Here is a 25809-nt window from a genome sequence, read left to right as displayed (position 1 = left end):
GATCTGTGTAAAAACTCTGACTTCAGTTTGACTCATTTCCTCATTTATTTTAAATGCAACAGCAGGTTTGACACCAATAGCAGCCATGTGCTCTGCTGGGTGCCATTGAGCAAGACATTGATCAGTTTTAAACTGTATGTTGACTGAGTGTCACTGAAATACACCATGATGTAGGAGACCTAGGGATTATTTTCCTGCAGGGCAGTGGACGTAGGAAGTACTTCTCTCCCCTCCAACAACATCACAAAACACATTTGATGTTAAAACCAATTGAAATCATTTTGTAACCATAATAATTATACATTCAAATTAAATAGGAGTACTTCAAAAACAAACAATTGCACATTAAAATTCAAACCTGGAGTAGTAATTATCACTTTTTTTGGCATCTGTGCTGTTGCACTGGTGGTGACATGTTATGCAGATAATTTGAATCTACTGCAACAGAGATAAAAACAGGAAGGTGGAAACAGACCTAGGTTCAGCTGCACATAAAATAAAAACTATGATCAGAATATTTATTTAGAAAGCTTTTATCAGCTGTTTTTTTAGTGTGGAAGGATGCTTGGATGGAGCAGCAGACTAGCTAACTATTTAACCGACTGGTCTATCTAGCTATCTAAATCGGATGTATTCGCCCCGCTGAAACATACTATGTGTATGTGTGTGAGTATTCACTGACAAACAGGCGGTTTTTTTTAAAACATTTAGTTAAAAACAAGAATCATCCCTGTCTGACATTATGTACTGACTTACTAGATAGCTAATTCCCAAAGTGACTCAGGGTGTATCCATTAAGCGTATCTCTCTAAGTGCCACTGCTTTTAGAATGCTTGTTGCAACTGCCTCCTGGCACAGCACTCTCCAAGCACTCAACGTTAATGTCAGTAGGCTTAGAAAGCAGTTTCTTCCCAGATCCCAAACTGACATATTTAACATCATCACTTTGTCTAAAACCCAAAAGATTTCACTTCACTTCCATAGTGACTAAGAAAACCAGTAAATGGAAATATTTGAGATGCTGCAACCATGTATTGACATTTTTGCTTCAAAACTTAAACAATTATAAAATGTGTTGCAGATTAACGTCCTGTGGATTAACTAATCAGTTATTCAACTCATGATTTCAACTCTAAATATGGTTGAAATGTGGCTAAAAAATTCAAACAGGCTCGGGTGTTTGTCACTTGTTTAAATACCTATCACAGTAGAGGAGGCTGGAGTTTAAAGTTACAACAATGGTAATGTTTACAACAGCAGAAACAGAGGCAAAACATAGAAATTACCCCAAGTATAAAATAAAGAATTAGAACTGGATATGGGAGCTAATGAGGAAAGAGCAACTGTAAAGATCTCGACAGGAGACTCCTGTTCAGTTCCTGAGGCCTCTGTCCCAGTGTCTTTTTTGATACTTCCACTGGGTGGCGATAGAGTACCACCCATTAGCTGCTGCTGCTTGTTGTCCCACATCAGCTCCTCCCAGGCTTCCGTCTTTTTTGCCCAAATCCAGACATCCTGGCTGTAGATGGCAGTGTGTGAATGGTAAACCTAAACTTCAGGCTTCAAAATGTCAGAAAGCTAATGGTTGACATCACAGAAGTTCCAGTCGAGGTTGTCTGCGCGGCATGATGTCACCACACACCTGTGAGCAGTTTGAGCATTACGTTTTTCAGGCACTTGTTCCCAGGGCTTCTCTGATCATTTAAGATGCTTTGAGTGGACACACACCTTTAATTACAAACTAACAAAGTGACTGAACCAGCCGTTAAGATGACAAAGAAGTGACTGATTTATTAACTAGCAAATTGATGATCACCTTCATTCAGACAGAGTTCATTGTAGCCGATTAGCTGCGTGGTTTAATAGCTATCAAACAATTACCTAACGGACTGACTGCGAATCTGACCGAGTCTTTTAAATCAAGTTTATCCAAATTGTTTTTTTTGATGTTGCTGACTGACTCACTTGGTAAGGCTGAGCTCAGATTAAAGATCCCATGGCATGAAAATTTCACTTTATGAGGTTTTTTAACATTAATATGAGTTCCCCTAGCCTGCCTATGGTCTCCCAGTGGCTAGAAATGGTGATAGGTGTAAACCGAGCCCTGGGTATCCTGCTCTGCCTTTGAGAAAATGAAAGCTCAGATGGGCCGATCTGGAATCTTCCCTTTATGACGTCATAAGGGGAAAGGTTACCTCCCCTTTCTTTGCTTTGCCCGCCCAGACAATTTGGCCCGCCCATGAGAAAGAGAGAGACATCATGGCTTGCAAACGAGCGAAGCATGGCAGTTGGTCAAGGCCACACCCCCACCCTCCACCTTGCCCCCCCTCTCTCCTCCTCAATAGCATTTAAAGCTACAGACACAGAAATGGCACATACTAAGGAAAGCTCATTGTGGGACTGGCTCTAGTGGCTGTAATTCTGCACCAAGGCTGAATTTCAGGAAAGAGACTTCAGATACAGTATTAGGGGACCACTAAGGTCTATATAAAAGAGACTTCAGATACAGTATTAGGGGACCACTAAGGTCTATATAAAGAGACTTCAGATACAGTATTAGAGGACCACTAAGGCCTATATAAAAGCATCCAAAAGCAGCATGTCATAGGATCTTTAAAGGAGGTTCTGGTTGACAGTCGTGATAATGCAAAACTCATTGATATTAACACATTTCAATTTGAATGGGTTAGTAGGACAGCTGAGATTAGGGAAAGGCAGATCTAAATGTGCAAGCTAGGTCCTGATGGCCTCCAAGACATGAACTTTGAGAAGGGAAGACGTGAGAACAACAGGTGTAATAATATTGTTTGAGGCAATGGGATTTCATAACGCCTGTAATCTGAGCACAGCCTGATTATCTAGCTGATTTACAAGTATTTGTTCAATCAGTGTGCATTTAAATATTGAATCTTATCCTGTGGGAGTCACCAACCAATCAGCCATGAATCCCTAAGTTTAAATTAATATGATTAGATGAAATGATCCAAATATATACTCAGTTTGGTAACTCTGATCAACACTTTGACATTATTTTGAGAATACAGACCCAGGTCCAGTCAAACTCATTCTCTTTTGACACTTCTTAAAAACTTAAAATAATTATAATAATATCTTTCCAGTATTAAATAATCTTATATAAAAACACACACACACAAAAAGTTTGAAATAAACGGCAATGCTCCCCCTCCCCCCTCCCAGTTCACAACGTACATTTCTATACACATCGTCCCACTTTCGCGTCTCTTGTTCCTTCCATGGATCCCTCCTTCCCTTCATCGGTAACATTACTTCCATTGCCACGGCTCCATGCAGTACCAGTTATTGTGCAGCAAATTGTCCCTGTTGCTGTTGTCATTCAAGTCTCGTCTTTTGTATATTTCAATGCAAAGCTGCACAGACATTGTGAAAAAAGCTTGATAGGTGATTTTTTTCTGGCTTGCTTGTATACAGATATATATATACATATATTATATATATATATGTATTTTTTTTACTCATGGCATTGGGTTAAACATGTATTGGTAATGATAGTAATAATGAGGATAATAGGAACAATCATAATCTGAGATTAAGAGTAGGAAAGACGGTTTGCTACTAGCTCGGAATTCAAAGGGGTGCATGGTTTAGGATGAGGAGAGACGGACAAGTCAAGACAAGACATTGATTATTTCTTCTCTGCACGAGACCTAAATAGTCAGTTTAGTTCTTTAGGCTCCGCCCAGTGTCCTCGCTCCCTACCAGTCACTGGTCAGTTTGGTGCTTTGGTCCCGTTTTGGAGGAGCGGGAGGTGGGCCTCGCCGCAGCGTTGCATAGCCTGAGATGTTGGCATGTTTGGTGGAGTGGGAGTGCTTGTGGTGGCGGGACAAAGTGTGGGAGTGTCCTCGCACGCCGTGCTGCTGCTGCTGCAGGAGCTCGGGGGGAGGAGGCGGTAGGAGCGCCATGTCGTCCATGGTGGCCACGGGCTCCATCTTAGAGGAGGGGATGAGGTGGGAGGAGGTGAGCGAGCCGTGGCGAGACACCGACTTCCGCTTTAGGGTGCGGTTGAGGTCTTCCAGGAAGTGGGGCTTTAGTGCCAGTGTGCTTGGCCCTGGGGATTTCGGGGAGGTGGGGGGGATGGGCGAGGAGGAAGAAGAATAAGAGGACAGGGAGGGAGGTGGGGTCTGAGACAGAGGAGGCGGCGAGAGGGGCATTACGGTTGTGATGTCATACTGGGTCGTGTTGCTGGTCCGCCGGTTCAGTGTTGGAGGCAGGATCGCTCCCTTTTTCAGCGAACCTTGTTTCCATGTCGATGACGATAAAGAGGAAGGCACCGGCTGTTGAGGCGGCTGCATCTGAGGCTGGGGGTTCACCACGGCGACCTTTGGGGGGTGATGAAACTCTGATGGGTGGGGAGGAGGAGGGAAAAGCTCAAAGTCACTGGGGGGCGGCGGGAAGTAGTCAGGCGACAAGTCGACGCGAGGAGGCTGGGCGGGGGGAGGTGGTGGGGGAGGGGATGGGAACTCAGAGGGCTGATGGGGCTGGCCCGTCTGCAGCCCTTGGAGGGCCAACGGGAGGTTCGCTAAGTTCAGCTTCCCCGGCTTAGGAAGCGGCGCGGGAAGCGCGGAGGAATCCTTTGAAGGAGACCCAGTCGCCGACGAGGAGCTGGAAGAGGTACCTGTTTGAGGAGCTTGGCCAAATTTGTTGACCAGGCTCTCCACCTTCTTTGGCCTCTCATCCTGGGTCTCGCCTGATGAGCTGGACCGGATGGAGGAGGCTCTCTGTGGGGCTGGCGGAGGCCCCCGCTTGGTGGATCCTGTGGACGAGGTGGAAGGCGACTTCTTTATGGGTGAGCCTGTCTTGGAGGAGGATGAAGAGGGAGGAGGAGGGAATTCTCCCAGGGAGCTGTCAGGAGGAGGAGGGGGGAACTCTGGGGACAGTGGAGCCACAACGCCTCCGGGCTGCCACTTTGGTTTGGCCTTGACCGCTGGAGGAGACTGAGGAGCAGTGAACTTAGATCCTTCAGCAGAGTTGGAGGCGGGCAGAGAGGAAGTAGCCGAGTTTCCCGGGAACTGATTGACAATCTGTTTGACCAGAGAGGAGGTAGCGGCCGCGATGGAGACTGAAGAAAAGGAGGAGGAGGGAGAGAGGGCAAGGTTTTTGGAGGAGAGGCTGTGCTGCTTTGGCAGAGTGGGAGGCGGCTGATTCGGAGAGTGTCCTGTTGAGAAGCTTTGCTGCTTTTTAACAGGCCCGTGGCCGCTATAGGGCTGTGTCGGTGACACAGGTGAGAGGGCAATTGGAAGGGAAGAAGGACCCGAGGGTTTGCGAGCAGTTTGAGGGGGAAAACCACCGGTGAAGGTTTTGGGAGGCGCAGGAGGGGGCGCATTGGGGGACAGAGGCCGGAGAACTTGCAGGGTGGATGGGGGAGAAAGCTCAGCTGGAGGTGGAGGAGGGGGAGAATTATCCTCACTCATTTCTGGGCTGAAGTCGTACACCATGTGTGGAAACTTGTGTGCCAGGAACTGCTGGAGGCCACTGTTGGAGAGGTGATTGCAGGAGTCGGGGATGGGCTCGGGAAGGGGAGGCAGAGGCAACCCATTGGCCTCCGGGCTCTCCGGTGGAGGAGGCGGGAGGTAGCAGGGCTCCTGCAAGTCCTCCTCCAGTGGGGGTGGCGGTGGTAGAGCAGAGGGGCTCGATGGACCATATTTCAGCGCGGCCATGGCTGAGCCAGGAGCCGGTGCTGCGGGTGGGGGGGGAGGGGGAGGAGATGGCGGTAGGGGAGGGGAGGAGCTGTAAGCAGCCGGGAGGGTATTGTAGTTGGATTTGATAGACTGGATGGGAAGGGCAAGTGGGGCGGCTCCTGTCGGCTGTGTCATGGACTGGTTCTGGCTCTGCAGGCGAGCCAGCGTGCTGTACTTGACATATGAGGGAGTGGCGGCTGGCTGATGGGCGACACTTGCGATGGGGGGAGGAGGCGGAGGTGGAGAGGGCGGTGATGGAGAGGAATCCTCAGATGGGAGGAGGCCGTCTGTGTAGCTGGTCCGGGTGGGCTGGGGGGAGGGTATCCGCACAGGGATAGGCCTACTGATAGGGTCGATCCTCATCATCTGGAGAGAGGAAATGGACACAAAATTACAACAAGTAACAAACAACTCCACCATTCTCATGTTTCGGAAACCACACAATCCAAGACGATGCAAGATGCAAGTTATCAAACACCAAACCAACGCAGATAGGAGGACACACAGATATTGAAACTCCATGAAACACATTGCAACATCAAAGTAGGTCAATTATAGTCAGAACACCAAACTTTTTCACCCATTGAAAAAAACTCCTGTCCTACAACCATCATCTTGAGGATGGACTTTATATTAATTAAAGCTTTGTCAATTTTGTATCCATTCAGAGGAACCTGAAGGAGGTACTGAGGGCGACTGAGGTCAGTCCATCTATCCATCCAGTTTCTTAACTGTTTAACAAAACTAAAATAGGCTCTAAACTGGATCTAAAATGTAACAAACATACTCCTAATAGTGTCAATCTGGTCACAAATGTGTAGACAACTAGTTGTAGGCTGCAGTGTCATTTTTCGTTATATCATTTGTTGGTTAGGACATTCCATCACACCACGAGGTCAGAAGAAATAATGACAAAAAAGACAAAATGATTTTTGTTTCTTACAACCAAATTCATCTTGATTTAATGTATGTCATCAATGGTTGTATATATCCACACTAAGTAAAGTGCAACTCCAGAGATATAGTTGTGTTTAGCAGCTTATTAACCATTTGCTGCTGCTGTTTGCTGCAGTTTAACAGTGAAAACACTAGAAATGTAAATATAGAATTTACCAGTCTTTACCAAGTCTTTTGCCTGAATAGCGCTTTGTGGATTAATATCTTTTATAGATTTGTGTACTGTAAGTACACAGTAAGTGTACTGATTTAAACTTTTAATTTAATTTGTATATCTATGTTTATTGGCATTTCTTTAAACCAATCACAATTGTCTTGGGCGGCGCTAAGCACCGGACAGAGCCGCGGTGCCTCTGAAAAATGTACGTGTACGTTCAAAGATTGTTTTAGTCGTGCAACAGAAAACTCAGATTGGACAGATAGTCTAGCTAGCTGTCTGGATTTACCCTGCAGAGATCTGAGGAGCAGTTAACCATAGTCCTCAGAAATCCACCGGAGTTTAAAATTCCAACACAAAGAAAGCGGAAGGTAACGGACATCCGGCCGAAAAGAGTGACATCCGACAGAATTTCCGGTGGCAACGGAGCAATCCCGGAAGTCAAACGTCGTGGATATTGACTATCAGCTGAGGGTTTGATGTGAATATAGCATTGTTTATGCTCAGCTAGTTAATATAACGAGAAATGTTACTGTGCAAATCAAGCTTTATGTTATCTACCTCTGTAACGCTATCTAAAGCACCTGGCGGTGAACGCTTGTATAATTTGCTGAATACTGTTCAGAAAAATACTCTGATTATTGGCAATGTGCAAAGTCCTGTCTTACAGTGCATTATCCCCTCACTGTAGACTCAGACTGTCAGAAACAGTACATACGGCTAGTCTGCAATTCCAGAGGACATGGACTTTCAGAGCATTAGCTAACGCTACATCCACAAGTGCGATGTAAATACAGTATACCTGCTAATTAAATTAGTGCGATAAGACAGATTTGTTCAAAGACAGGTCACTCCAAAGCACCAACACAAACATCTTAGTGTTTTAAAGGCTGCAGCCAAACTGTTAGCATGCCTGTTACATCACTTCCTGTCTAACCTCCACTCCCTCCTCCTCCTGCACAAAGAGGAACTGGCATACGTCCCTTCACCTTTGACCGCTGGCAGGGAAGCAGAGGGGAAATATGGGAAATGTAGTCCTCAAGTAAACAGGACAATGCAAAGACAGAGTGTGTTTGTGTGAGTTCCCACCTCTCCTTGCGTTCCTCTCCTCCAGGCGTCGGAGAAGACGGAGCTGACAACACTCTGCGAGCGGGCGTGGCCTGATGATGTCATCTCTGAAACGCCACTGTCCGATTGGCTGGAGTGGGTGGACTGGGACTCTGGGGTGTGGACACGTGCAAAAGTAAGTTTTGTTTAACTTTTTTGATGCTAATTCTATTTCATTTATTAACGGATATTGTTAAAGGAGAAATCCGGCGACAGTTTATTTAAAAGATAGTTTATAAAGACAGTAAGACAAGTCTTTTTAATAAACTGTCTGTACATTTAAGTTCTCAATGCTTCGGTTTACATGTATCGACCCTCATTATGCTACCGTGGAAGTGTGGTGCTATTTTGAGCCTTGTTAGTGGTGTAGATATAGATAATAGATACCCATGCCCCGACGACTAGCGTTATAAGCTAATTATCATGAAAACATAACCCAGAGAACTGTAGACTCGGTACAAATGTGTTATTAACCCCTAGGTTCTTTTTGCGCCGGATTTCACCTTTAATATTGCAAAACGACTGTGGTTTATGTTTGCTGCTTTTGGTAGATAATCTTGTCATACATTTGGCTGTTAAACCAAATCAGACCGACAGACTGACCTGGAAGGCTGGAGGAGCTGGATCCTGACTTGATGGAGGAAGAAGAGAGGGAGGACCAATCGTAGGCCGCCTCTGTCCTCCTCATTGCCTCCTGGAAGTTGATGTACAGCTGCTTCCCGTACTGACAGAGAGAGACAGACAACAGGTGTTGTGAGATGTGCAACTACATCAGAATGACGACGATGACATATGAGACGGGCAGAAACATTTTGTTTTTTGTTCTGACAGGAAATGTTTTTACCTTGGCAATTCGAATACTGTGGATCCACTGTTGGAGGGTTCTGACATCGTCACAGCAGAGGTACTTGATGTACTGAGACTTCTTCTGGATCTGAGGGTGCTACACACACACACACACACACACACACACACACACACACACACACACACACACACTCTGTATTAATCTGTGTAAAGGATACTTTGTTTAGTAGTAGTGCTTGCATGCATCTTTTTTTCTTCTTTCCATTTCATTAATGTGCTATTTACTAATTGTACTTTTACTACAACTCCTGCCACTTTTGCTGCTACAAATACCCCAATGTATTTAATATCAAACCAATGCAGCATGAATACATTAAACAAAATTATGATTGTTTGATTAATTGTTGTAGTATCTGTGTTTTCTTTGAGATAGCTTTAATTACTCTGTCACACCACTAGGTGGCATTGTGAGAGAACAGTGCCACAAACCAGACAATCGTAATTTATTTCAAACCCCATCGCTCCTACATGTGTATGTAAATGTATTTGTGTGTGAATGTACCTTCAGCACCATGCAGTAGTCAGTGGGAGCCTTGTACTTGCTCTTGTAGTCCTGGCCGAGGTAGACGTTAACGTGATCCAACTGGAGGAAACACACCAGGTCTCTGGATGCCTACACAAACACACGCATGTTCAATTTCAAGTATTTTTTTTTTTCTGTTTTACAATAAAAAAAAAAATTAAACAAACAATCAAACAAATTAATCAAACAAACAAACAAAATGCTACTGTTTTCCCCATATTGCCTCGGGGCTTCTTGTCATTACACACACCTTGGCCTTTCCCTTGGGAACATAGTAGATGCCAGAAGCCCTCAGCAGGAAGTAGCGTTTCTTCCACGACTTCTTCCCGTCCTCTTTCAGCCACAACACTCCCTCCATCTCGGGGACAGACACTGAGCTGCCGCCAAAACACTCCTGATGCACACACACACACACACACACACACACACACACACACACACACACAAACAACAGATGCATGGGATTGTTGCTCAGTTTCAGTGTTCACCACATTTTCACCAGTTGAACTACAGAATGTACGAGTGCAGTTTGCAGACAGAATGACTTATTCACAGCAAAACGGTTTGCTTTTCTAGCTCTTCTACCAATTCAGGTTTACTTTTCTCACATTCATCCCAACATCATTTATTTCTACCTCGATATTATACAGATTGACTGTAAAACGCCATGGCAGGTGAACATGAAAGCGATAGATAATAGGGCTGCAACTACATTTATTTTCATTGTTAATTAATCTGTTGATTATTTCCTTGGTTAATGGAGTAGTTGTTTGGTCTATAAAATGTCCCAAAATGGTGAAAAATGGTATTGAGTGTTCCAAAGCCCAAGATGACGTTCTCAAATGTCTTGTTTTGTCCACAACTCAAAGATATTCAGTTTACTCTCACAGAGGAGAGAAGAAACTAAAACATATTCACATTTAAGAAGCTGGAATCGGATTTCATTTTACTTTTTTCAAAGAAATTTTTCATTTCAAAGAATGACTTAAACCAATAATCGATTATCAAAATAGTTGGCGATCGATTTGATAGTTGACAACTTATCAATTAATCGATTATTTCTGTAGCTCTAATAGGTAATGCAAGGCCAAATATTGCACGTGAGGATGTTGCCTAAAAGAATTACCGCAGTATCGCTGTAATTGGGGTTTCATGTCAGACTGTTACTGAAATGGTGTGCGCATGCCTCAGACCTCCTTTTTTTGGAATATCAACACTGGTTGCCATTCTTAAGACTGTGAGATGGACACTTTTCAGAGGATTTGTGGGCGAAGATGCATTTGAGGAAGCAGCTGTGTGCAAGAGGAGAAAACAAACTAACCTCTAACAGAGCCTCTTTGTTTCTTTCAGCCATCTCACATGTCTCCTTCCGCCCCAACAAATAGTTCTGCAGCAGACGGAGCAGGAGAGATAGACAGACCACTGGTTAGCAATATAAAAACCTCTGTATGATTTAATTAAACAGTTGCCTTTTGGGAACCCTCCCGTGTGTTCATGTGTGTGTGCGTGGATCTCACCTGGGGGTTTTTGAAGACAGCGTACTTCTCGATGCGTTCAGTGAACATCAGGAGGTTCTGGCTGTCTCTGGTCCAGTTTAGCAGGTTCTCCACCAGGTTCTCATGATCCTCGAAGATCCGCTCTGGACAGAATTAATGAGATATTTTCGTTGATGCTCTGTTAATTCCAGTCAAAGCAGGAAAATCGTTATGAATTACAAAATTCAGCCTGTTATTTAGACATTGCTGTCATTCTTCTGACTTACTGTTTCCTCAAAGGGGTTTAAACTCAATTTATTTTACTTTTTTTTTTTTATCTTAACAAGAACAACATAAAGGAGACAACTTAATGTATAATCACACAATCTATATTAAGATGTTGGCACAAAACATCAACTTCTGTAATCCACAAATTTTGACTTTTGGCCTTTTTGGATTTACTGTAAGAACATTTGCCTGACCTTTTAGTGTGTGTGGACCTACAGGCTTCTGTCTCTCTAAATTCAAATTTTCAATAGAGGAAAGAAGTGAATGTGGCCAGTATTCTTCTAACTATAAATTCTAATTTGAAAGTTTTTATTTTTTTTTATTTTTAAATAACAACAATTTCTAGCATAGAAGTCTCCTGGATGATATTATTGGTTGATGTTATGGCCATCAGTTAGACACGTTTCATTTCCCCCCAGAAAAAAACAGTTTTTCCTCTGTTTGGTAAGATGTTGGGCAATGAATACAGTAGTCATGAAAGCCATTAGCAATTTCTATAGAGATTCCAGCCACAGTAACAAAACACAGCACCACAGTTCACAGAATTCATCCAAAAGTGCATTTGGGAATGTGAAAACTGTAAAGTTAAGGAGACTGTCACTGTGAGGATGTTCCCCACTCATAATAACCCTGCTCTCCTCACTGCTCTACAGAGGAAATATGGCTCGTGGCAATCTGCTGCCCTCTTTTTAAACAATGTGTCTCCCCAGCTGCTTTTCAGATGTTTCCTCTGAGGATTGAAATGGACAAAACCATGTCAGCTGTGACCCACATTGAATTTGTGGACAACTGTGTTGACCTCACTAACAAAATGTGAGTTTTTTTATTTGGGGCCGATGTGTTTAGTCAGTATGTGGTTTCACTGTGACAGATTCTGGAATATAAACACCTAACTAACTAATAATCCAAAGTAGCATATCATTTTTGATTGAGTCTGTGTTAACTGTGATTTATGCTCCACGCAGAGGTTTCGCCGTAGCCTCCGTAAGTGGCCTGAAGTTTATACTTGTGCTTTGATGTGTGCATCAATCTCTTTAAGAGAATAGCAGGGCTGGCATGTGTGTGTGCGTAGGGAGTGTATGGTAGAGCGAATGAGAGAGTGACGACGATTAGCTTCGGAGCAAGTAGCGACTCTAGAGTCAAAGTGAGAGAAACAAAGTGTCTCCCCTGTTCTTTCTGACCACGGTGGGAAATCTGTAGCAGGAAAAGTTAACCCTCTCCTTGATTTCATGTTGTCTATGGAGAAGGAGAACCAGAGTCCTACATACGTAGGCACGGCGTAGATTTTACGCAGAAGCATAAATCACGCTTTAGCCCAGAGCATCACTTGCCTTATTCAATTGTTATATCCAAATACATCACATGACGTACAAACTTGAATAGTGGGGCTATCCACTTAGTTATTTTTGTCTGTTGACTATGTGATGATGAAGTCAAAGACGTCGACAAAGGGGTTGGTGATTTAATGGATGATGATGTTGAGGTCGACGATGGTTGTCGGGACAGTGGTGTATATCTCGTATGTATATTTATGTCTCTTATGTGTTTTATACCTGCTGCACACCCAAACGCCCTTAGGGACACAGATAAAGTTGATTACACGGATTTCACAATAATACTGTAGTTAAGATTATGGCAGTGTGATAGTAATTATAAAAACAGTTTTTAATCCTTTAGCAAGATAAGTTCTTAAATAATTACTCAATTAATTGGTAGGTCAACAACAGAAAATAATTTGACGATTGGTTGATAACCGATTATGTTGATTACGGTAACACTTTACTTGAAGGTATCTACATAAGAGTGACATGACACTGTCATGAACACATGACACTGTCATGACACATGAACCCTAACTCTAACTCTAACCCTAACCATAACTTGTCATGCCAAAAACCGAATGACAATGTCTGACAGAAGTGTTATGTCATAAATGTTTATGACTTGTTTATAATGTTTATGTCACGTTCATGACAGTGCCATGTCGCTCTTATGTAGATACCTTCAAGTAAAGTGTAACCTTGATTACATGTATGTTTGTCAGTTTGCAGATGTACAGCTGACAATGTGAATGCTGTGTAATTTGATTACTTCAGTATATGGTATGTTCTTGTTTATGTCACCTGGTTGGTTGATTTTGCATGCCAACAACTATTTGTAACAACTTCAGAAACACTACACTACTGTAGATGCTCCTTCATCTTTTCTGTAGTTTGAATGACCCAAACGTTACAGATCATAGCTTTAAATGGAGGCCATCTGATCCCAAAACAATGCATGTATCAATTAAATAACTGATCATATTTACATAACTGAGGTCATGACTAAACAGACATTGGGTATTTTGTGTATGAACATATGAAGTGATAATATAGCAGATGAGCAGCACTAAGTAGAATTATTACCAGCAGCTAATAAAACAGCTTTATTAAATTGTTTGGTAAATGAAGCAAAGATCTAAGACCTTTTGCAACAGTGCAACGTGTGTAGTTTCCCTAATAATTTTACAACTACAGAATGTTATCATTTATCACACATTGTTTACAATATCAGTCCTGAGGCAGAAGACATAAACATGCTCAATAACTCAGTAATCATGAGGAACAAACACCTTAGTCCCTACATTGATTAATGTGTTGTTCATTAGTTAGGAAATCAATGTGAAATTAATACATTTATAATAGTAAAATGTATACTAACACTATTACTATTATAACAGGAAATACTGCTGCTTCTCTAACTACTACTACTGTACTACTAATAATAATGTAAATACGTATTCTTCTTCTTATGATCGTAATTATTCTTTGCTACACTGTTATTTCCTGTAGGGAAGCAGTAATAGGTCAGAGGTTAGGATCTGACAGGAAGTCGGTGTTTTGCCAAAGGGCACCCAGCAGGGTGCTGGTGTGTATGTCTGCGTGTGTGTCTGTGTGTGTGTGTGTGTGTGTGTGTGTGTGTGTGTGTGCAGGGGGTGCTGTTAAAGGGTTATTTCCTTAATAAACAGCGAGGCCAATTTAAATCATCCTAAGGCCAAATCCTGCCCAGGTTTTGAGAACCCCATGTGGGGTAGATTTGTTTAAATGCGGAAAGGTTTAGGTTTGGCTGAACGTGGCGGTACGAGCTACACTTTACCTTCTCTATCTCTCTTCGTAACGAAGCTGACTAGCTGTTCAGCAGAAGCCCTGAAGATGTAGGTTAGATCACACGCATCATTGCTCCGGACCTACATAAAGACTGTGTGTGTGTGTGTGTGTGTGTTTGTCAAAGAGTGTTAAGTGGAGTTGAAGCTTGTAGTACAGTGTGTGGGCTGGCAAACACACATCACGACCCCCAAGGGAGGTGTGTGTGTGTGTGTGTGTGTGTGTGTGTGTGTGTGTGTGTGTGTGTGTGTGTTTATGTGCGTGTGTGTGTATGTGTGTGTGTGTGTTTGTGTTTGTATGATCACATCTTTGTGGCTGAATATCTGTGCTGTCTGAGAGTCACTGCTGGGCACAATGTTACTGACAAATGAACTCAACACATACACACCTGGAAATCTTGAATAGCTTGCATTATCAGTTAGCACCACTCAAAAGCCTTTACTGTCTTACTGTAGATAGTGTTGCGGCTATAAGCAAATCAAAACAATGGAGCCGCGAGGTACTAAACACAGTAAGGAAAAAACACTGTGACGCACTAAAGATCCAATTTCAATCATTCATTCCTCCACACGTAAAATACAACTAGTACTGCAGTTACCAAACGCGAAATTACTTTGTGATGCTAATAAGTGCGGAATACAGTACGTGCGGACAACAGAAAGTGTTCGCTCCCATGCTCACCCCCTTTCTGTCAAAGCCCAAAACCAGGTGAACATGGGAAGCAAACAAATATACCGTTATCTCTTCTGCCCAAACCCTGGTGAACACGCCCACCACCTACAATATCAGTGCACAATATCGTAATAAGTGAATAATATAAATAAGACCATAAACATTAGCCTGACAAGCCAGACCCACATCAAGATGTTGGGTCTGGGAACTCACCATTGGCGGGGCTCAATCCGAGGGGCGGGATAAACGGTTGTCTTTCAAATTCCCTCTGCACGCAATAGGATAGCGCTACAAACAACCAGAGCAACGAAGAAGGTAGCGAAGCTAGTAGATAGATTAAACGTATCCGGTCGGCAAAACTCCGAACACATCTTCCTTTTTTAAGAATGACTTCAGTGCCGTTCTTTGTTCTTTTCTTAAAGAAAAGCCTAACTCCAAGTCTTCCAGAGTCGCGGCCAAAGCCGATTCCAAAGACCGCTGTTCGCCAGCAGCAGCAGCAGCCATCTTCTTTGTTTTCAAGTAGCAGGGAATTCACGAGGAACCGTCGTAACTGCCGTCATTATGTTAAGCCCGCCCACCGACTCTATACACGATGTGGTTGGCCCGGCTAGAGTTTGGCTTTTCCAGCTCGCAAGCCAATGGAGAGTTGCTAGACCCCCTGGCTGCAAATTACATTTGCTGCCGATAGGGTGCGTCCAGATTCCTAGGCTACATAAACATACAGGAGAAACATGTGGCTCCTACAGCTAGTAAAGCTGTTAGAAATGACTTAAAGCCAAGGTCTCTAATGTTGAAAAATTAGCAAGATTTGAAAGTAGTATCTCCTCGGGGCTCCCTCTAACCTCTCCCCCTGCCCCCCAGGGCTCCGACCCACACACAGACGTGCACGAGCGCTGCTGCTTCAGAGCGGAGAAAGGAGCGCAATTTTACTTCATGTCTCATTCACCGATCAGCAAACACAATATTATCACACCGAATGTTTAAAGATCCCATGGCATGAACATTTCACTTTATGAGGTTTTTTAACATTAATATGAGTTCCCCCAGCCTGCCTATGATCCCCCAGTGGCTAGAAATGGCGATAGGTGTAAACCGAGCCCTGGGTATCCTGCTCTGCCATTGAGAAAATTAAAGCTCAGATGGGCCGATCTGGAATCTTCCCTTTATGATGTCATAAGGAGAAAGGTTACCTCCCCTTTCTCTGCTTTGCCCGCCCAGACAATTTGGCCTGCCCATGAGAAAGAGAGAGACATCATGGCTTGAAAACAAACAAAGTGGCAGTTGGTCAAGGCCACACCCCCACCCTCTACCTTGCCCCCCCTCTCTCCTCCTCAATAGCATTTAAAGCTACAGACACAGAAATGGTACATCCTAAGGAAAGCTCATTGTGGGACTGGCTCTAGTGGCTGTAATTCTGCACCAAGGCTGAATTTCAGGAAAGAGACTTCAGATACAGTATTAGAGGACCACTAAGGCCTATATAAAAGAGACTTCAGATACAGTATTAGGGGACCACTAAGGTCTATATAAAAGAGACTTCAGATAAAGTATTAGGGGACCACTAAGGTCTATATAAAAGAGACTTCAGATACAGTATTAGGGGACCACTAAGGTCTATATAAAAGAGACTTCAGATACAGTATTAGGGGACCACTAAGGTCTATATAAAAGAGACTTCAGATACAGTATTAGGGGACCACTAAGGTCTATATAAAAGAGACTTCAGATACAGTATTAGGGGACCACTAAGGCCTATATAAAAGAGACTTCAGATACAGTATTAGGGAACCACTGAGGTCTATATAAAAGCATCCAAAAAGCAGCATGTCGACCTTTAAAACAAACATGACAACTGTTAGCAATGCGGGGATGACGCATTGAGCTCAGACTCGTACACGGGAGGGATTGAGTACGCTCAGGGGGTCAAGAAGGCATTTCATTGGTTCTTTCCAAGCGGACAGCGACGCAGTGATTGGTGGGCGTTTTTACAGGATTACAGCAGCTACAGACGGATCTTTTTCAGAGCCCATGAGTTATTTATTGTGTGTGGACATTGGACCAGAAGCTGTGGATCAAATTACTTTTGTATTGGTGTCATGTAATTCCGTGTGGGATAGGCCACTTATTGGTAAATAAAATATCATTTAATTATTCATATTGCTGTCAGGGTGTAACGACCACTTCAAACAATATATAAAAAACGGCATATTGGAAATAGTTATTAGCCCTGCCTTTAAATTTGTTGCTTCAAAACATCTTTAGCAATGTCAAAACATAAAAGCAATCCACACTGAAGTCACAGCAGCATTTCTGTGCCAACCCTTTCTGAAGCTAGCTAATCCAGTTGTACCATCTGAAATATGCTGTCTGTTTTACATTATCCTCCACTATCTCCGGGCCAGTGATATAAAGCTCTATGCTGTACTAGTTTGTGGGCTGTAAAACAATTTAATAATGCATAGATCTTGACTTGATAAACATATTGTGGTTGAACGTATGCTGCAACTGCTCACTTAGATCAAGCACCCAGCTCCAACTGTGTATAAGTAGGACAAAGAAGCAGTGTGTGTGTGTGTGTGTGTGTGTGTGTGTGTGTGTGCTCACCCATCTGCAGCTCGTTGATGGTTTCCACCAGTGACCAGTCTGGACTGTAACCACAGTGAGATTTCTCTAACAAACTGTCCAAAACCTGAACAACAGGAGACACTGTGAGCAAAACACTACTACTATTAATGATGCTAGTACTACTAACGTTACTGTTAAACATCCTATTGCTATTTCTGCTAATGAAACTGCAAATAGTGACACTACTATGGAATGACAGATGTAACTTATTACATTATACAATACGCTGTGTTATTACTTTAGCGTTGGGTACCGAAACCCGGTTCCATCTACAGTTACTAGACGGAATGGCAACGCAGATTCGGTCTGGTACCTTGAGGACTCTGCTGCCCTCAGTTGCTGCCAAACAGATGAGCATCACTGCACAATACGCTAATTAACATTAATACACGGCTTGGGTGAATACATGTTTCTGATTGGTCAATCACTGCATTCTGCGGTCTGATAATTCTGCATAACCATACCATGCCATGCATGTGGCAAGAAGTGGGCAAAAGTGGAACAACATCCTGTCCTCCAATCCAGGCAATGGCAGCAGATCTGGTGAGCGCCTATGGCTACATCTTTATATTTGGGATGCACCGAATCCAGGATTCGGGTTCGGATTCGGCCGAATATTGGGCTTTTTGATGGGGTTCAGTTTCTGCTGAACCTTAGAATTTTTTTCCACTGAACCCTATGCTTGCACTACGCGCGCTATGCTGGTCAACGTAATGACGCTGTTGATTACGGGAAGGTGTTAACGTAGGAGGACCGTTCAATGCAGTAGGCTGTGAGAAAGTGGAAATGGAACTCGTGAGCAGAAAAAATGTTGTTTGGCAGTACTTTCAGTCAAAAGAAGGCCATTCAAGTCGAGCTACATGTTCAATTTGCAATGCCGATTTGTCTCGTGGTGGCAATGACCCTAAACAATACACAACATCGCCGCTGTTAAAACATTTGCTATGAAACATCTAAAAGGAATCTACAGACAGCAGCCAAAATGCAGCAACTTCAGGTACAGCAAAGGAAGGACAGTCACAGCTAAAAACTTGTGTTAACCAGACAGTGCCTCTCCCGGGCAGTCAGCTGTTCTCTCGGCAAACCTACAGTGGGAGCGGAGCAACTGAACGGCCGGCTGCTGTTCGTTAGCTAACGTTAGCTTTCTAATTTCACCCACCCAACATGCCTTCATCATACACTGGTTAGCGAAAATTTGCTAAACAAAATTGTCACTCATCTGGCGATAGCGATGTGCTTTCCTACGATGTGAAAAGAGCATGTGAATTCAACATTAAGTTGTTACATAACTATTTTAGAGGCTGTGGACGTTGTTTACTTTATTTATGTGTTGGGGCAAGAAGAAAACGAGATGAATGAGGACAGAAACGTCAAAATAAATATTCCCATAGAAGTCCCATTCACCTTGTCTCACTTCACCATCAACACAAATGTTACAATTTAATGTGAATTATAACACTAAGTAGGCTACAGAGTTTACGTTGCTATGGATGAAGTGTTCCAGCTGTAGAGATGGAATGGACTAATTTCTTTAGCGAAAGCAATACAATTGTTTTCAAATCAATAAAATCCTTTTTAAATCAATATTTTGTAGCCGTGTAATAAGCGGGATAATATAGAGCTAGCTGGTCATTAAAGCAAATATAACCCCTTCAGGGTGATTCAAGACCCCTCCGCGACAATGCAAAGATACTCTTGACGATGGGACTTCAAGGTGCATTCAGGTGCAGCTCGTAAACCCATGGTACAGCTAATGACACTACTACTTCTGCTGCTATTGTAGTAATAATACAAATATTAATAATAAAAGTATAATTGCTACCAAAAGTGCTTTCTACAGCGGGCAGTTCTACTACAGATACTCGAGCTAAAGCCATGACAAGTGTTAACACAAACGGGGAATACGTCTAATCTTACAAATGTTACAAACGTGCTACGATAAATTACTGAAACTGACACAGTTACTATTACTACATCACTGTTACTGCAGCCCAACTGTACACAAGTGCAATGTGAGACAGATTCGTACCTGTCTGACTGTCTGTCTCTCGTCCACCATCATGGTCTTTGAGCTCTCGTCTGACAAATGAACGCGTATCACCAACTATGAAGAGAGAAAAGAAAAAGAGAAGATTATTATTTACATCTTTATTGTCAATTTCTTGATTCTGGTGGTTAAATTCATTTTGTTTTTTTGTGCGTATTCTCTGACAATAATCCAGTTCTGCAGTTGACAAGACAATTGCATTTTGTTGTTTTCTCATGACATTAAATAGAGCTACTTTGTGGCTAAAATACATCACATCTCATAGAGCATGCGCTATTTAAACTAAATTACTTTGACTCATTCAGAGAGAAACAAAGTCCAGATTGCATGTCAGAGGATGAACATGCATCCATCATTGTCATGGTAGCAGTTGTGCTGAATTAGTTTTGCTTTTAAAGAAAGGAAGTCATCTAATATACAGTATTAGTAGGAGAGACCTGGGTCGGCGGGCAGAGGGCTATTTTACATTCTGTTATAGCTAAGACCTTCACTTTGTTTTGCTGCTGGTTAGAATATTGTAACATATGATAAAGAAATACAGCAGAGAGTAAAAAGTGTTCCAACCAACCCCGGTCTTCCTTACTTAATACACACAAAAAAATACGCTAAAATAAGAGACAAACTTAGCCAGTCCTCAGTTATAGCCTATAGCAACATACTGTAGCATGATGCTACGCATTGTTTCTATGGTTACATGTGGGTTAAAAGGGCCCAATCAAATTTCACCATTGACATTAAAAGCTATGTCTGCCTATTGTTGGGTTTATCAGTGTTTTAAGCCCACGTCTCCTTCCAGGCAGCGCTGCCTGGAAGACACTAGGATTAGGCAATGGTTAGGATTAGGGTTAAGGTTAGGGTTAGGTGGCTTGATGGTGTTTTAAGCCCCCAATGTCAATTTCAAGGCAGCGCTGCGACCGTTGACTTCAAGGCACCTAACCTTAACCATAACCATAACCATTGCCTAATCCTAGTGCCTTCCAGGCAGAGACGTTGGGGGCTTAAAACACCATAGAGCGCCTATTGGTGTGTTAACTTTGTTTTAAATTATATGACTGTTAAATTCTTTTTCTTTCTTTTTTTTCTAAACATTACTGATGTATACAAACCTTTTACAATGTCAGAAACATTATAACTTAGATTTAGTTAAAGTCTAGTCTGAACCAAAAGCTTAAATGAAAATAACATGTTTTTTTTGTGTGCCTTTAATATTAATAAAATATATATATATATATATATATATATATATATATATATATATATATATATATATATAAAAAATACACTAATATAACTAATTATAAGCTGAGCTATGTTTTAGGTATGCTGTTTGTGTAAGTTGCACACATTATCATAGCACATTCTGCTTTTTAAAAACATGGTTCATGGTTTTTGTGCGTCTACATTGTTTAGACATCTGGCTTCCAATGTCTTAACACCTACCAGCCAATCAAATGAAAGTATTTCTCATGTCCATGATATACATGAGGTTTTATATGGTTATCCCTTAAATGATATTGCTTCATGTTGGTGTTTGTGTGTGAGAGTCAGAGAGTGTACAGGAAGATTGACGGTCACACAGGTAGCTGGTGTTACGTCTCTGTGTGAAATAAATCCAGGTTGTTAATCCAGTCTCTCTCTCTCTCTCTCTCTCTCTCTCTCTCTCTCTCTCTCTCTGGGATTTATTTTGCAATGGTCATTATGCTGAGTGCTGTGTGTGTGTGTGTGTGTGTGTGTGCTGACCCCAGCTGTTATTGACCAGAGCTTTCCATATGGAGTAACACTGACCTGACCCAGAAAACTGAGTCTGCTGGACACGTGCCAGATCCAGGCAGGCACATGCACAAATCACACATACACAAATATAAACACATATTTCTGTAGCACCTTTCTTTCTCCTGTGTGTTGACCCAACCAGACTCACCTTTTTAACCTGGGCCTCCTTGATCTTCTCCAGGGCGACTCGGATATTCTCTGCCTTCAGCTTGGCAGCCTGCTCCTCCTGCACACACACACACACACACACACACACACACATTGAGGACAGCAACAGAAATTATACAACACACATTATACAACAGCATTGAAACTCAACAGCACTCGCAATCCGTATTAAGGACACACATGCACCACTTTCACCTACCTGATTCTTCCAACAGGAATTCATTGTGTATTCTCAGTTGAACAACTAACACTTCTGTGTCTGCTTAGAATCAAACAAATCTACAAAATCTGGTATTTAAAAAAAAAGTCCAGAAAATCCGTTTTTATCAGCAGAGTTTGGACAAAGTATGAGTATATTCCCAGTCTTGTCAGCTGACTGTGCACATTACTCCCGTCTCATTAGGCTTCTTCCAGATGGGTATTTATCATGCTAACGAGTGAAGGAAGAGCTAAATGAATCTGATGTGAAAGCAGAGATTATTCCCCCAAAAACAGCAGTCCAGGGTTAGTCCCAACAAGACAGAGGCGCACTGCCCAAGGAGCCCAAAGTGTGAGGAATCATCAGACATGTCTGGTCGGCAGCGCAAAAAAACCTGCTTCTCCTCCTCTTCATAATCATCTCATCTATTATTGTGACGGCAGGGGAATGTGATTAGATTAATGCGAGGACACTACATGTTGGTAGATAGTCATTGTCTCTCTAAAGGATTATCCAAATATCCCAAACACACACACATACAGACACTCAAACTGGAGGCATTGCCAGTGTTTTTCTTCTGCCACAGCAGCCGACAAACTAGACGGATGGAGAAGTGAGAAAGTGGGAAAAAAAAAAAGTCCAGTCTGTTTTCATCTGACAACTCCGCAGCGAGATGCTCCGATCTGCAATCACAGCTTTGGTTTTGATTCTGCACAAACACCCGGCTTGTCAACCTTCAACAGAGCGATGGAGCCAAGATAATCAGCTGTGAGGGAAATAAAGGAGGCGGTGGAGAAGGATGGATGGTGGATGGAGGAGCACAAGTGTATATAGCCAGACAGCCTTAAATCCAGCAGAGCAGAGAGTGCAGGCGCTAACACAAGATCCGGAAGCGAAAACACGCGTAGAAAGAAATAGAAACACAAGTAGAAAAAGCAGAAGAACGAGAGAAAATGAAGTAGAAATACTGACTGACTCGGTATCTGACTGGCTGTTTACACTGAGTGAGCTGCAGGTTGACTAATCCAGTTATCCACTGACTTACAGACCGACCGATCGCCTGGTTAGGGATGCAGCTGACTAACTGATTGACAGACAAGCTGACTGACTCTTTCCCAGACTAGCTTCTGCATTAAATCAAAGTGAGAGATGCTCCTGTCACATCCTCGCTGGCCCAACGAGACAGAGGGAATGAGAGGAAGAGAGAGGGAAGTAGAGATGGACGGTGGTGGGGGAGGGGCTTTTTTTTTTTTTGCTGTGCCAACTTCCATGCAGAAGCACTGATCTCTTTATCTCAAGCTCCTAATGCCCCCTCCTCGCAGTCTCTATCCATCCACGCAACGCAGGCGTCTCGTCTTTCCACTTCTCTTATCTGATTTGTGTTTCCTCCTCATCTCACTCTCCAAGTCACTCGTAGTCTCTCTCTTGGTTTGAAGTCAATTTTAAAGGGGATCTTTCCAGCAGCTTCACATGAGTGTCTGAACGTCTATGTATGTCGGCCCCTCACAGAGGTGCTCCACTTTAGCCAGTCAGCTTAAACACACACACACACACACACACACACACACACACACGAGAGGATCCGTATTGTGAACGAGCGAAAGGGCAGAATAGAATGAAGATGATGGGGGACGAGGAGGAGGAGATTAGCAGCCAATCTCCTTAACGGCACCCCCCAAAACCCCCTGGAGTGCGCGCGCACACACACACACACACACACACACACACACACACACACACACACACACACACACACACACACACACACACACACACAAAGCAGCAGCAGTGAATCCTATAGCATAAGCTCATAAACAGCTTCATAATGACGAGCCTTATGTTTTGTTTGTTGGGTTTAACGCTTCAGGATTTATGTTTAAATCAGTAAAGTATCAAACATACTAGAATTACCATGTGAATAAACATCTGTGATGGTGTTTAAGTTTGTCAGCAGATCATATATGAAAACTATTTCAATCACTGAACAGGCACAAAACTCTGTTATTAAATGTGGACAAATATACTGTTTCAGTTAGTTAGCGTGTGATAGTATTTAAATCAGAGGAGTTACACAGGGTGTGTGCAGAAAAATAAAAAAGATTCACTATATAGCAAAAATATTGTGTCAAAATATATGTGCATTCAGAATATAAATCTTAGTTTGTTTAGCAGTAAACCAGCGATGTCAGCCACCATGGAACATGACAAAATAACATGTATGTATTACTGTGGTAGCATTTATAATGGGGGACATTTAAAAGACAGTATAAATAAAGCAGATTTGGTAATGGCAGGTTACATGCTAATCTCATGATATATTTACTCACAAAAGTTTTTCTAATATCTAAATCTAGAATTGTCAATTAGCGTTAGCAGCTATTAAGTACTTACATAAGACCTATTTGAGCTTAAATACACCTAAAAATAATATTTGGGACAAAATGAAGATCAAGGGATTTAGGTTTACAAAATATGTTGGATAACACATCCTCTGTTTGTGCCTTTTAACATTTGAACTATAAGAGATAATGACTGCTAAAAATATTTCTTAAAATGTTAGTTTTTTTATGACGTGAATGAGATGGTCATTTAACATTATGCTGTGTTGCGGCAATTAGCATGTTAATGCTAACTGACACTACATTCTACGTTGTGTCAGTTAGCATTCACAGTTCCTATGATAACATGATATTACATGCCTGAAGCAGCTGGCTGAGTACTGTCAGCTATCATCATCATCATCATCATCATCATCACAGCCATCAGAATCATTATTGCCCCCCTCATCTCTGCCTTCATCATCTTCCATCATCACACTGCAAGGCACTGCCAAATGTTACACGTTTGATTCCCACATATTTAAATGGATATGGAGGACATTTTTACTCATAATTAAAATTTAAAGTCCAAAAAGAAAATAAAAAAAGAGATCAAATTAAAAAAAAAATATTTTACTACACTACTAGGAATAATCAGGCAATAATTAAACTTAAAAAAGAAAAGTGGAGACAAAGACTGGTGTAATGTAGACAGGGTAAACCCAGCCCGATCTGCCGGCGATTTGATTTCTCCCTGCAGCTCAGGCTGGAAACCTGTATGTTTATCTATCCTGCTTCGTTACAATTTTGCAGGGACCAATCACAAACTGGCTTATCCACCTGACGCGCTATTGGCGGGTTTAACACGATGACGATAGAGAAGTGACCAAGCAGCTTCTTGTTTACATTCAACAGGCCGGCCACCGAAGCGCAGCAACCCGTTGATGCCGCTGTCGCTGCTACGTCACCCGGATCGTTGGTCTGATTGGTTGAAGGACTATCCATGCGTACAGAGTCATTTGAACTATGCCCGTTGATCACGCCTCTTGTGTAGTAGAAAATACAGAGCAGACTCCCCAGACTAATGTTCAATCTTAAAAGATTGAGCTTGGTCTGGTGATAGCCAGACTAGGTGTAATGTGCTGTCGGCTTAAAAGACAAAAGAAAGTTTCTGTGACTGTGAAGTGTCATCTGCACATGTTGCATCAAAAGATATCTACACTCTTCATTGATTCAGACCCTCTATCACAATTAATTCAAATCCCTTAATTTCCCCCCTATAAATACGATGAATGTACCCATTAATGGTTTTATTAAAGTATAGTAATGGGATTGCAAGGAGATAATTCATTGGTAAAATGTAAGGGGTTTTAACCCATTAAAAAATCCCTCTATTAAAAAAACAATTAAAGCCCATTCATTTATGATAATCAATCAATTCATTTATTAAGCCCAAATCTGTCTTTACTGGCATAGTTTTGGATTTTCATTCGGACATAAAAATGCTCACTTTCTGCGAGACATAAACCATTCTTTCAGCAGTTTTCTTGCTGTGCCGCCCACTGCTGTCGTCATCAACATTTTCAGCTTGCAGCGTAACACGTTTTCTCCCCATCTCATAGATATTCAGTTGACCTACATTATAGAGACACTAAAATTAGCTTTTGACGAGGAAAGATCCTTCAGCCTTTGAAGTTATAAGGAATGTGTCCCTCCTGAGCCGCCGTAGGCTCAAAACAGAGCGGACTTATGCGACTTATAGAGAGGCAGCAG

General features: G+C 42.4%; 1 protein-coding gene across 4 annotated transcripts in view; it reads right to left on the bottom strand.

Moving 5' to 3' along the window:
- Window positions 1–2619: 2619 nt before the first annotated feature.
- Window positions 2620–25809, bottom strand: part of raph1a (Ras association (RalGDS/AF-6) and pleckstrin homology domains 1a) — an 81867-nt gene continuing 58677 nt past the window's right edge. For all 4 annotated transcript variants that reach the window (XM_031305094.2, XM_031305243.2, XM_031305164.2 and 1 more), the window contains 11 exons: window positions 21500–21577; window positions 19561–19635; window positions 17511–17595; window positions 10846–10967; window positions 10650–10715; window positions 9579–9722; window positions 9308–9418; window positions 8783–8881; window positions 8542–8662; window positions 7921–8051; window positions 2620–6083 (listed from right to left, as the gene is read on the bottom strand). In XM_031305094.2, the coding sequence (XP_031160954.1) occupies window positions 3735–6083; window positions 7921–8051; window positions 8542–8662; window positions 8783–8881; window positions 9308–9418; window positions 9579–9722; window positions 10650–10715; window positions 10846–10967; window positions 17511–17595; window positions 19561–19635; window positions 21500–21577 (3381 nt within the window). In that variant the 3' untranslated portion in view covers window positions 2620–3734. The remainder of the gene's footprint in view (window positions 6084–7920; window positions 8052–8541; window positions 8663–8782; window positions 8882–9307; window positions 9419–9578; window positions 9723–10649; window positions 10716–10845; window positions 10968–17510; window positions 17596–19560; window positions 19636–21499; window positions 21578–25809) is intronic.

Source organism: Sander lucioperca, chromosome 8 (assembly GCF_008315115.2).
Source record: "Sander lucioperca isolate FBNREF2018 chromosome 8, SLUC_FBN_1.2, whole genome shotgun sequence".
NCBI lineage: Eukaryota > Metazoa > Chordata > Actinopteri > Perciformes > Percidae > Sander > Sander lucioperca.
The sequence above is the reverse complement of the archived record's forward strand: the minus strand, read 5'-3'. Positions and strand labels throughout refer to the sequence as shown.